Here is a 13,709-nt window from a genome sequence, read left to right on the forward strand (position 1 = left end):
CCAGCCACACTGGCCTGATGTTTGCATTTCTGCTAGGTGACTGATGTTCCCATTCCTGTTAGGTGCTAGAGAAGTGTTGCCAGTCTAGCCTGTTTGAGGAATCAACAGATACAGCCTAAAAAGACCCAGGCCAACTCAGATGTTGCTTATTATCTGCTTGTTTAGTACCTATGTATAAATTAATGATCACTACTTTATTTCATATGATGTGTATGGCTTAGTAAAAATTGAGGGTAAATTGACCCTTGGCTCACATATGCTGTTGTAGCCTAGAAAATATCCAAATAGTACTTGGTATTCATACAGTGATCCTACATGGAGTCAACGTTTAGCCTAATAGACCTTTCTCACGGCAGACATGTTGACATGCCATAGTAGTAAAAGCATAGGTGTATTCAAGACCATTAATGACGGCTGCATTCCACTTAGGAGAGGCCCTGGTATTGTGCATGCTGACTCACTGAAATAGCTTACTGGGACATTTGATGGAATTGAGCCATGGTTAAGGTTATCAATTTCAGCTGTGCTTTTCCTACTATGACAAGTCAAAAGGTCTGCAGTGAAAAAGGCCCATTAGGATAGCTTGATTCTATATAAAGTAATGGGATGAGTGCCCAATGTAAAGGACATGATTATTTCAGGTATTGTTCACAGTAAAAGGGTGTCGAATAAGCTAAAATGACGTGAATTGACATCATTGGTTTCTTAACATGTGAGCCATTTCAAAAGGTTGGTAAAGAGACAGAACAAAATGGAAGATGAATAAATAATATTTGAGAACCTGTGATGTTACCACCCCCCTGGGCCCGACAGGTGGTATTTTGTTTCTAGTAGGCCTATGAAAAAAAGTAGGCTACACGCCAAACGCCATTCAAAAATTTGTCAATTTAACGTGGCCTTGCTCATCGACAGGTGTACAATGTCACGACTTATTTAAGTTTTCACCCACTCTTCAGTTGGATAAACCAATATTTCGCCTGGAAGACCATATTACCAATTTCAAGATTACCCACAAGACTTCTCGTTGGAAGTAAAGCCAACTTAAACGTTTCTATTTTGATGATGATGATTTCATGGGTGCCGAATTTAGGAGGGCTTCCTTCCGTTTCAATAAAAAGCTTGTCACAAAAAAATTGAACCCCTGTAAAGTTTCCGAAAACTGAGCAACATTAAAGGTTAGAAGTCTGAACGGAGTTTTGCACATGCCGCTGCCTCTCCCAATCCTTACCTTGCCTGACAGTTTTCAACCTGACGGGACCTTTGCAGTTCTTTATCACTGTACGTACGTCGTACAAGGGTAATCCTGAAATAGAGAGATTCTCCACCTCCAGCAGCAGTTCTCCTTCATTTATTTTTCCAATTTTGTAAACCACGACATCCTCGTTAACTTCCCCGATGTAGGCGAACTCTCCGTTCTCCGCTCCGCCGCGCAGTGGCACATTCAGGTCGCCACGGGCATCTTTAGAGACGGAGCATTCGTTTACTCTGAAGGTCCAGTGGTTTTTCTTTAGCACGGGTTTGGACATTGTGAACAGTTATGAGCCGACACCAAAACTGGCGGGCTCTGCCACTTGGATAAGAAAAAGTCACAGCAGGAATGCCTCTCAGAAAGTAGACTTGTATCCGAGCGAAGTGCAGCAAACTTTCTTCCTCTTCCACAGAAACATGAGTGCCTCTGACAGTGTTGTCCCACCGCTCTCCCGGGATGAGAAATCAAGCCATTCCTGTCGGCTCTAAAGTCACCTGTGTAGATATTGTTGTCATCATTCCCTTAACAGCCCTGAAGTTTAATCCACCTTTGTCGATGACATCTTACATCTGCCACGGTCCCACTCACGTCTCGTGTCCACTTATTAAATCCTCTGTTGTTTGTATAAACTCACTTTAAATGATGTTTCTTTCGTTTCTTTCGCGACTGCACTCTTTTCTCTTCGTATTCGACCTTTACCCTTACCGACTCTATCAGTGTTTGACAGCGTTCTCGGCTCGTTTAACCAGGTACGACGCTCTCGTGTACTTAGCTGAATCACATTTCCAGTTCTGGGCTCTGCTGTGGCGCTGGGAATGTGTTGCTGTTCGTGCTGCATTCAAGTGGTGTCGGATAGTTCCAGATAGGTTCACACGAACGACCCAACAACAATGTGGGTACAGCCTATAGCCTACTTATGTTAAAATATGGAAATATTGTTAGTATAATATAAGTAAAATGGAGGTGGAAATTTTCCGTAATCCCTGACGTTTCGAAATGTAAATGTATACATGTTTTTACTACATTTTAAATACATTGAATGTATTTAATATTTGAATTTTAAAAATTCAAATCTAATTTTAAATGTATAAATTCAATCTGAAACTCTAATAGCCCAATTGTAAACTGTGTCACATTGTATAGCTAGGCTACTATACTGTATAGGCTACTTATTAACCATGTTTTGAAGTAGATACATTTAGCCTACACTGTAAAATGCTAAATGAATTAGCCTACAGCTTTTAGGCTACTTAAAAATAACAACATACATATCATTTTATTAAATGCTACAGCAGCTCAGACAACAATAAGTCACTAAAAAATTTCATTTAAGTATATGTATTTTATTTGATGTAATTTGAAGTGAAAGCTTTACTGAGGCCTGTCAATATAACGTCTTATATAATGTCTTGACGTCAAGTTGCCCACATGACAAAGCAAAATACTTTGTCTATGTTTTGAGTAACTTCTTAAATAGTGCAACTGTTACATTAATATACAGTGCTTAATTTACAGTAGCCTATATCAGCATGGAATTGGGTTGGGTCATGTTTTAGTTTGAGTATCAGAAGTCTGAGTCTACAAAGAGCACATGAAAGCAGCAATATTACAATGAGCGCATGCGTGCTACTTAGGGCAGAAAGGGCTATCTTGCCTGTACACCCTTTACATAAAAGTCATTTTGTGTTTACTTCAATCAATTCAAACTATTAAATTGAAATATAGATCACTTTAAAATATAAAATGTATTGTTATGTCTTTGTCAGACCTTTCCATTGCAAATATTTGTGTTTCTGTTGAGATTTTTGTCAAGAACTTGTCATTATTTGACCTGATACTTAAAGTGAATGTGTTATTCAGACTCGAATGACCATGAGGTGATGGTTCTGACTGAAATGCTAGTATGTCACTAGTCAGCCAAGGTTTATACCTGCAATCCAGCATGAAAGCATTCCTGCATTTCAGGTTAGACTGGTTGGTTTTCATGTGTGGGTGAAACCTCTCTTTGGTGTGTGCTTGTGTGTGTTTGGCCCTGACACAGTGTTTACAGACGTATCCCTTACATCATACAAATCGTTTTTTATTGTAAATTGTAAATCAATCAAGCTGCAGAAGGATTTGGACTTGGTTTCTTTTCTCCAGCGAAACAATTTTATATCTACATGGCAACATTATCAGTCTCATTAAAAAGTATTATCATCGTTCCAATAACCAATACCACCCATTCTAGCTTTCTTCACTCTTCAAGTGATTGGGGAAAGAGATGATAGGTGAGTCAGAAATAGAACGAGAGAAAGAAAATAGAATAAGCCACAATTGTAAAGCATGTTTATAATTCCAAGAAACAATGAATGCAAGACGATAAAGACAATGATATAGAGGGATAATCAGCTGGATAGACAGTGGGCTAAGACAGCAAGGATGAATACACTGCTTGATGGGATCAGATGGGCCAGGCCTCTCACCTAGGGAACAGCGGATGAGCTTTTCCCAACCTAAAAATAACAGTGAAAGTACACTTGGTCTCTTGGGAGGAAAAACCATTGGCCTGGATGGGACGGGAAATATTAAGTGCACTTTTAAGATGAAAACGTACAACAATCTTCATCCTTTATCAGCTGCTCATACATGAAATGCATGAACAATAATCATTAATACAGAAAAGTACTTAAAACATAACACAAGACACAAGCGTCATGAATTATGAACATCTTCATTCATCTACAGAGCACCATTAAACTAAACAGCTAACACTGCATTTCTAACTGTCCTATAAAAACAACATTAACCAGGCAAACTATTAAATAGCATAAGAAACAAAAGAGCTCCTTTCTGTGATGGAGTTTTCCTTCAGTGGTTTGAACTTTCTGATAAAAGGGAAACCAACTTAGGGGAGGGGAAGGCCATTACATTTTTGTACACATTCATTATCCCAAGAGGTCGAATCCTGCTGACTTTGGTGATCCACTGACATTTCTTCAAACTTTCGTTTAAAAGAATATTTAGGACAGAATCGCCACTTTTAAGATTTACCGTATTTTGCTCGAAATATGACCAGGGTCTCTACGCCTTAACGAAAGCATTGACAACATTGTTTCTGTACACAGAGTTTACTAAAAAGAAAGGTTTTGAGCAACTCACTGTAGCTGTTGTTCTTCCGGACGCCGTCTATCAAGCCAGTCAAAAATAGTCGAGGGAGGAGAGTAAAGATGAAAAGCTCCAAAAGCTTAGTTCCATATAAATGCACGGAGAATTCGTTGTTTTGTCGTTAGTGAAACACAATATTGATCTTGTTGTTGAAAAAGGAGCCTCATATAAGAATGACATTTCCTCCTATGGAGTCCGTTCATTCGCATTCGGAGATCGCCTATTTTTGACTGGGAAAATGGCGGCTAGCGTAAACAACAACTGCTAACGTGAGTTGCTCAAAACCTTTCTTTTTAGTAAACTCTGTGTACACAAACAATGTTGTCAATGCTTTCGTTAAGGTGTAGAGCCCCTGGCGATACTTCAAGCAAAGTTTCATGTTGTGTCGAGCCTTCTTAGTGTTTTAAAAATAGCTATTTTGAGGCTAGCGTAAAAGTGCCCCTAGCACTCTTATTCAAAAGGCCATTTGACCAAAAAACGGAAATACGGTAAATCTTAAAAGTGGCGTTTCCATCCTAAATATGCTTTTAAACAAAAGTTTGACTCGGGTGCATTCACAAAAAGACCAAGGTTGCATTTTGGCGAGAGTTACGCTTTAAGTGAACTCTTGACTCTTCCTCTAGTGCCATCCTCAGGTCAGAATTTCTATTTGTCCAATACATTGTTTTATGACCAAAATACCTGCAAAACTGACATTCCCATCAGCTTCAGCTGTAATTTGGGGTTAGTGCTAATTAGCAAATGTTAGCATGCTAACACACTAAACTAAGATGGTAAACATGGTAAACATTATATCTGCTAAACACGTTAGCACAGTCGTTGTGAGCATACTGACGTTAGCATTTAGCTCAAAGCACCATAGTGCCTAAGTGCAGCCTCAGAGAGAGCGCATGACTGTAGCCTCTTCAGATCTTTAAAATTTCTGAAAACAGGATAAATTCTTATTCTGTTCTGGATTCACTGAATCAGAATATTAGAAACCCTGCCTTGCGGTGGCCGGGTTGGATCAGTGGTAGAGCAGGCGCATATATACTGAGAGGTGTATGCGATGCGGAGGTCCAGGGTTCGAATCTGACGTGTGACAATTTCCTGCATGTCTTCCCCCTCTCTCTCATCTAGCTGTCCTGTCAAAAATGAAAGGTAAAAAAGCCCAAAAAATAATCTTTAAAAAAAAGAAGTCCACAAGCACAAGCTTAATATAAGCTCTATTCGTGAGGGTTAACACCAGCATTATTACAGTCTGAGTTCTGCTGTAGTGGTTTGAGGGCTGATGAGAAGTAAAGGGAGGAAGAACTTTTACACTTGGAGAATGGGTTTGATGTGTGTGTGTGTGTGTGTGTGTGTGTGTGTGCGCGCGCGCGGGCGCGCGTGCACGTGCTTGTGTGTGTGTGTGTGTTTGCCAGCTCTTCTGCCAGCTTCCTGTCACACAGTGTCACCTAAATCAGATCGACAGAGGCAGACACACTGCCACAGGCCCACAATTTCCTATTCCCTTTTTCAACCCATCCATGTGTCAATGTTTTCTTGCTGCCTCTGTATGTCACTGTCATGTTCTTTCTGTCCTCTTGCACAAATTAATAAATGCAAATCTTTGCACACAAACAGTAAATATGCACACAGACTCAGCGGCATGTTGTGTTTCATCCACATGAATCAAACCACCTTGCACGCAGTCCATACTCTGGTCTGGTCTAGTACACAGCCTGCTCCACAGCCATTATTGCATTTAGTGCATGTTGACATTACAATCAAAATGCTTGTCTTTTTACAACCATGCATTATAGTTAATATAACATCTCCAGTGTCACACATGCAATATTATACATCACCACAGGATCTAGATATTAAATTCAGCCCCACAGCGTATCCAATACATTTCAGTGTTGCTCATGAGGAGTAGTATAGAAAGTTCAGGACCTTGTCACGGAGAGCTCTCATTAAAGCAGTGTATTCACATTATCACTTTCTGCGATTGTGCTATTATGACAGCATATGTAATGAGGAAGACCTGGATAACAATGGTTTGTTTATCATAAAAAAAATATTAGCCACCATTTCCACTCACTGCCTAATGTGACTGGTGGCACCGCTGACAAGTAATGACAGAATAAACTTAATGGCCAACAGTAATGATGTAGCCTTCAAATCTGACAGCTGCGCTCAGTTGACTTTGGTGCTACACTCTGGCAGTCCTCCACCATTAGTAGCTTTCATATAGTCTCGCATTGCCACAGAGTGGCTAGATTTCATGACGTGCACAGTGGCTGACACATCTATCACTTCTGATTGTTGCAAGTTGTGCAATGTGATGTTAGGGTCTGTCCCAATATTCACAGCTGCAGTATTTGCAAGTTGTTAAAAGCTTACTTGTGTGAATCTCTTTTTCAATATAAGTCAACAGTGCCCAAGTGCCTGTAATGATTGCAAATGTGTGGAAGTTTTTCAGAACTCATCGGGACACGCTCGGTTAATGAGGTCATCTTATCACTCAGACAAATGCATGCCTGTGTGGCTATGGCTCAGATGATTTTATATTAAATTTTTTACATAAATTAGGATTATACTAAAATATAAAAAAAGCTCACATTAAAGTGAAATGAAGGAGTATGAAGCAGTAAACTGAATATATAAAGTATTTACATGGAGTTTTCAAGCAAAATTATTATTATACATAATAAAAGAGACATATGCAGTTACATAATATTTTTTGACAGACTGGTTCCTGTGTGATAAAATGTATGGAATATTTTGCCAAGTCAATAATGAGCTCATACGATAGGACTCAATCAGCCTATCATACAGTATAACATCATAGGTTCATATAAGCTAATGATGTTGACTTTGTCAGACTATTTGGGATATTTTTCATATGAATGAACTTTGGGGATCCTACCAAAATTGCATAGAGTTTCATTGTGAATAATGTGAAGAATTAGTATTACTTATTATTTAGCCAGCAGTGTGGCTCTAGGGATGGCAATCTCAGTCTGTTAGTCCACTACTTTGGTCCACACTGAAATAGAGAATTCACAGAGGCACCAGCATGGCTGTAGACTCTTAATCATATTATTGCTATGCAGTACATTCATGCCGAATCCAACATGAATTTCTGATCTTAAGAAATTATTTGAGTTTGTCGAGTGTTAGTCGACAAACCACCTTACAGGTGCATTACCACCTGTATCACTTCTAAATTATTTCAGAATTGGAGGATTTAAGTGGAAAGTAAGGAGAAAGAAAGAAAGAAAGAAAGGAAAAAAGAAAGAAAGAAATAGAGGATATGATGCTTTAAATGAATGGCTGTCATAGATGTAGAAACAGAGAAGACTGTATAATGTGATGTGGCCTGACACCTGACCTTTTAACACATCCATCCTGGAAGGAAACTCTCTCAAAGTCCTCCCTCAAAGCTTCCTTCTATTTAGAAGCTTCCACTGCTTTCCCTCTGACATTTCATATCTCAATCTTTAATGTTCTTTTGCCATTTCTGCAGACTTTTTGTACATCACATGACATGCAATGAACTTTGTATAAATATTTAACCAAACACCCTATTTCTTTTTAATTCTTAGAAACTGTAATGGGTCAATGTAGCCGCAAAACCCAAAAAGTTTTTTAGGGCACGTCTATCCCAGCTCATGCTTTGATGAATGAGATCAAACTGTTGCGGGCCGTCGTTGCACCATCTTCTTACATCAAGAGACACAAAACGTGTGTTGATGGGTGAAAACCTAACAGTGTGTGTAGTGTATATAGTAATAGTGTCATCCTATATGCAACCTGCAGGCCACACATGACCTCATATTATCTGTTGCGTGAGATCGTATCGATGCACCATTTTGCTGAAAAGGCAGCATGTGTATCATACATAAGTCATTAAAACCACATGAACGTTTTATATCTGAGGCCTATCGGTGCATCACAGCATAACTCCCAGAGACACCCCCGCATTGTATAACAAACAAATTTTGCTCGAGTCATGGTCGTGTATGTATCGTGTATCTGTGCTCATCACTTAGCACAAGCTCTGTAAATGAGGAGGGTCTACTTCTGCTTTAAATGCCACTTTATTCTACTTTACCTCTGTGCCCTGATAATGCCTCATTCATTTTAATATCCAAAAAGCGTAAGAGGGAGAGAGAGAGAGAGAGAGAGAGAGAGAGAGAGAGAGAGAGAGAGAGAGAGAGAGAGAGCTGGGGGGGGGAGAGCAAAATCCTTCTTTTAACTAAAGCAGCGCTGCAAAGCTCAGTGTTGCCCTGGAAGATTAAGGATGAATGGCTCGGCACAAAAAGGCCATCAGATTATGTGACTGGGCTGCGGAGAGCTGTCACATCACAGCCAATGACAAGAGGGGTTTCATAACAGCGACTATCAAGATACTTGGTATCATTAGGGCTCTGTTTTACTGTAAGCTCTACTGTTCTAAAATCTCATCTAAATAGAGTTGTGTTCATTTTTTAAATCTGCATCAGGAGTGAACAGCAGAAGCTGGGACTCTAACTAAGGGCCAGGACAGGAATGGGACATTGATTGAATTATACACATTATTCAGCATATTTAACTGCCTAAATTCACGTCAGCACATTCTTAAAGCTGGCTGTGATCCCAAGCAATAAAACATCAGCTGGATCTGGATGCTGCGAATGTTTGGCTCCCCCATAACTTTGATGTAGCACAGAGCAGCATGCCCCATACTGCTCTCTCAGAAAACACTTTATATCTTTATAGATTCCCAAAGACATAAAAGGATATGTTATCTTTACATGTACTTGTAGGCCGAGACGTTTACATTCGGGATCCATTTTGAATATGCGTCCTATCCTATACAGTCTATGGTCCTATCCTAATACAATAGGGAGGCATGTTTACTCCGTTGCTATAACAAATACCCCTCTGCTTAATCACTTAGGTTTACACACTTTAGAAATGTCAACAAATGAACATCTTCTCCAACACACTGAATCCAAGACACCTCACTCACTGTTACCCTGCGGCACTCAACGCATCTCGCAACACTACTGCCGGCTTCAATGATGCCTTCAGACATGTGGCATATGGGTCATCGTGTCAGGAGCGCCCCGAACTGCCCTCCAAAGCTCCTCCCGTCAGTGGGAACCCAGAGAGGATCATCTCCTTTTTTGGACTGGCAGCTGAGCAGAGTTAAGTATCGTTTTTTGTATCTGCGTTTCCAGAGCCTTAGGGAGGGGATTGACCGTATTCAGATGAAGATTGGTAGACATTTGTTTACGTACTAACAAGTGAGAAGTTTTGCTTCCCTGCTGTTTCTTGTATGTACATAGAAGAATGCACTAAAATGTCATTACGGACATTACATTTTGATGAACATTGATGTTGCATGCAGTGTCCTCCTTGGCTAAAGGTAACTGGGTGGAGGAGGAGTGGGGGCGGCGCGGGATCACGAGACAAGCTCGTTTTATGTGGATGTAGTCTCGCATTGCTAGACTTCCCTTCACAGTGCTGCGGAGGAGGGTCTGGCTAGTTCACACAGCATTCCGGGATGGGAGAGAAACGTGCTCTGGCTTATTGGCATTTCTTTAAACCAATCACAATCGTTATGGGCAACGCCGCACGGAGCCCCGGTGCCGCTTTTTGGTGGAACGTGTGTACGTTCAAAGTTTGTTTTAGTCGTGCAACAGAAAACTCAGATCGGACAGATAGTCTAGCTAGCTGTCTAGATTTACCCTGCAGTGATCTAGGGAGCATTTGACCAAATTTAAAATTCCAACACAAAGAAAGCGTAAGGTAACAGACATCCAGCCGAAAAGAAGGACACACGGCGAAATTTCTGACGCCAACGGAGCAATCCTGGAAGTGGACGGTCATGGATATACACTAATGTTGATGCGACACAGTTTTGTTGTCGTTACTTAGAATTCCTCATGGGGGCGACAGAAACTACGCACTATAGATTTAAGCTGTGAGCTGTTACCTTATTGTGCTCTCACACACATCATACAAACCCTTCACCTCCAAGAAGTACTAGACTAGAGGATGGATACCCGAACCGAACCCGTCAATACCCGACGGACTGGGCCGGGTTCGGACAGATATTTACAAATGATGTTCAGTTTTGGGTTGGACTTGGTCACATCAGCGCGATAAGGCATTGAACATTTAAAAAAGCTTATTATGTAGGTGTGCGCCTGTGTTAACGTGTGCTTGTTGCCCCGTGTGCGCTGATGCGCTCATCTGTTGACATTTCCGAATGCCTTCCTACAGTTGCCTAATAAAAGCGGGCTTTCCACACAAACAAATGTACATGTGTCATTAGTATGAGAAAAAAATGAGATTTTAACTGTGTCGAGCTTGGACCTAAATATCTTAATGCCTGTCGGGCTCGGCTGCGGCCCGATGCTCACTCTATGCTAGACTACAGTTAAGAGTTTTCATCTCTGTATCTTTGAATTTGAACATCTTAGTCAAGAAGAAGTAAAAAGATAAAGAAAAGAGCAAAGAGAGGCAGGGAGCTGAGTATGACTGGGTTAGGTCACATGTGTCATGTTAAAGCAAAACTAAATAATTCAAAGCAACGCAACACAATGTCTGAACAGACATTCTTAGTGCTCTGCTACAGACTCCCACGCCAGCTCCACAACCACAATGCCTGGAATAAAACAGAAGCAAGTCAAGTGGACATTTTAGGGTTAGAGCCCAGCTGTACAAGCTAATGATGTACTCTACTTGACAGGTTCCATGTTCTTCTACGTTTCAATCATCACAGTTGTGGTATTTTCTGTACTACAGCACAATAAATGACACCACAGGAGGCATGAATTATGAAAAAGACTAAATGATGGGATTGTGAATAGGACAGTGTGCTGTATTCACAGATGGATGGTTTATGTGAGGACCATATGAGCTGCCCCGCACACCCTCTGGGCTCTCCCTCTTTGCCTTAAGCAACCGCTTTGCATTTCCTCCTGGTTTCAGATGTGATTACATGAAAATGCTCGGCCAGGCCACATGAGATGGTGCTCGCTCTCCTCCACCTCTTTCCCCTCGCTCTGTTTCTCTGCCTCTTTTGCTATTGCCTCTCCTAAGCACTATGTTTCTAACCATCACAGCTGAAGAAGAATAAATGGAATTAGATTCAAAATAATTGAATTGCAATAGTAGCATGAGACAATATTTTCAAACAGGCTGTGTAACATGACTTAATAATGAAACAGCTTTTTTAATTAAAGGTAATAAATCAAAATACTGGTAGTTTTATAGATGTCATAGAATCATAGAATATCTGTTGAAGTTCATGAGATCCAGTGGGAAAAGGGTGTCATCTCCACAAACAAAGTGACTAAAGAAACTTAAGTTTGGCACAAAAATGATACGATTATATGTCCAAAACTCTCCCGTTGGCCTGTACTTTATCCTCACAGCAACAAATAAAGTGTATATATATATAGAAATGATATGTGCATTAAATATCTTATTGGAAAATGGGAAATAGGAAAAATTACATTTAGGACATTTTAATCTGGATTTCTTTCAGTACTTTATGCCTATTTGTAATTTTATTATCTAAAGCTTTTGAGGTGCATGCCACCACTCCTATTGTTGCTGGAACACATCACTGTGTCAGATCAGATTTTGCTCCCTGTGAGGAAGTGGGTCGCAGATTTTTCTATCAGAAAGTTCTATCAGATTAACAGTTCTATCAGATTAAGAGAGTAGGTGGGATTGACCTCTCATTTAGGAAATATCATTTGCTGTGTATTCTTGTTAAATAATTCAAGCAGACGAGGAGGAAAGATGCTATTTGGCTGCAATGAGAAAGATTGATGCCAGTGAGGTTTTGGATAAGAAGCTGTATAGTTCACAACTTGGACGGCTGTTGTTAGCCCGCTAGCTATGCTAGCTCCCACAGTTGGGTCTAAGGCCTCCTGCACACTGCCTGCGTGGCGTGAGCGTGTCAGCTGCGTGGCGTCTCCGTTTTTTATTTCGGCTCCCATGTTAACAGGTTAGAGCTTGCACACTGCCTGCGTGACACACACGTCTCAGGCGCGGCTCATGCGCCGAAAACGCGTGCATGCTAGAAATAGGACCGACGCCTATTTTTCACGCAACACGCAAGCGTGTTGGAAGCATTTCCAGGCAAAATAGAATACGAAAAGATGTTTAAATGTCATTTTGACACAAATACATTTAATTAATGACATTTCAATGTTTGAAAGTCTCTAGGTTTTGACATAAATGCAGATATAAATGTAATTTAAAAAAATAATAATAAATAATTATCGATTTTCAAATATTGCACCTGTCAATACAGAGCAAAATATTCTGTAGCCTATTTTGCCGTCAATACTGCTGACGTTGTCTTTGCTGTAATCCAAAAAATATTGACAAAATAAAGTTGAAGAACACGCTATTATTTCATTTTATCAATGGGAAACATACATGTGTACAGACAAGGCTAGCAGCAGCAGCGCTGTGTCAGACACGTTTCTGGTGTGCAAAGACATAAATAACGCCACGCAGCCGCTATGCAACTGACAGGCAACAGAAACGCCACGCACACGCCACGCTCACATCACGCTCACCCCACGCAGCCAATGTGCAGGAGGCCTAACTGTACAATTTTGCTCACGTTACTTCCTGTTTCAACAAATTGGTATTATTTAATAATGTGATCAGGACTGTATGGGTTAGGTTTGATTGACATTGACATAGTTACACTATGGGAGAAGTGAATGTTATGCATCTTGGAGAGACAGAGAGTGTCTGAACTAGGCCAGTACTCACCAGCACTGAGTACCGACCCTTCTGATTTTTGTCCACATGAGTATCCTTAATTCTAATATGTTATTAACAGTATTATTAATAGGCTGATATCATAGACTGAATACAATGTATGGCTGATATTTATACGAAAATAGGCAATATCAATCATGATTTATTGGGAGAAAACAGACAATTCTATGTAAAATCAGACATTCAGCTCTCCCATATTGCCCACATGAAATTATCTTTTGAAAATGTGGTTATATCCTTTCATAATCACATTTTTAGACACTGTGACAATTCAACTGTGAGATTGGCAGTCGAATCAGGCTCCTTAGATCGAATAGTCGACTATTCGGGATGACCCCCACAAGTTGATGTATTAATATATATTTGGGTGGCAGTAGCTTAGTCCGTAGGGAGTTGGGTTAGCAACTGGAGGGTTGCTGGTTCAAGTCCCTGTATGGACTAAAGTATGGAGTGTGGACTGGTAGCTGGAGAGATGTCAGTTCACCCCTAACCTGTCCAGCAGTCGCAGCCCACTCACTCTGACATCTCTCTCCATTTGTGCATG

General features: G+C 40.5%; 1 protein-coding gene across 9 annotated transcripts in view; it reads right to left on the reverse strand.

Annotated features, from left to right (window-relative positions):
• magi1b (membrane associated guanylate kinase, WW and PDZ domain containing 1b) overlaps window positions 1-2,081 on the reverse strand; it is a 155,863-nt gene extending 153,782 nt beyond the window's left edge. For all 9 annotated transcript variants that reach the window (XM_036001808.1, XM_031278002.2, XM_036001807.1 and 6 more), the window contains exon 1: window positions 1,229-2,081. In XM_036001808.1, coding sequence (XP_035857701.1) covers window positions 1,229-1,526 — 298 coding nt within the window. In that variant the 5' untranslated portion in view covers window positions 1,527-2,081. The remainder of the gene's footprint in view (window positions 1-1,228) is intronic.
• Window positions 2,082-13,709: the final 11,628 nt, after the last annotated feature.

This window comes from Sander lucioperca, chromosome 6 (genome assembly GCF_008315115.2).
Source record: "Sander lucioperca isolate FBNREF2018 chromosome 6, SLUC_FBN_1.2, whole genome shotgun sequence".
Classification (NCBI taxonomy): domain Eukaryota; kingdom Metazoa; phylum Chordata; class Actinopteri; order Perciformes; family Percidae; genus Sander; species Sander lucioperca.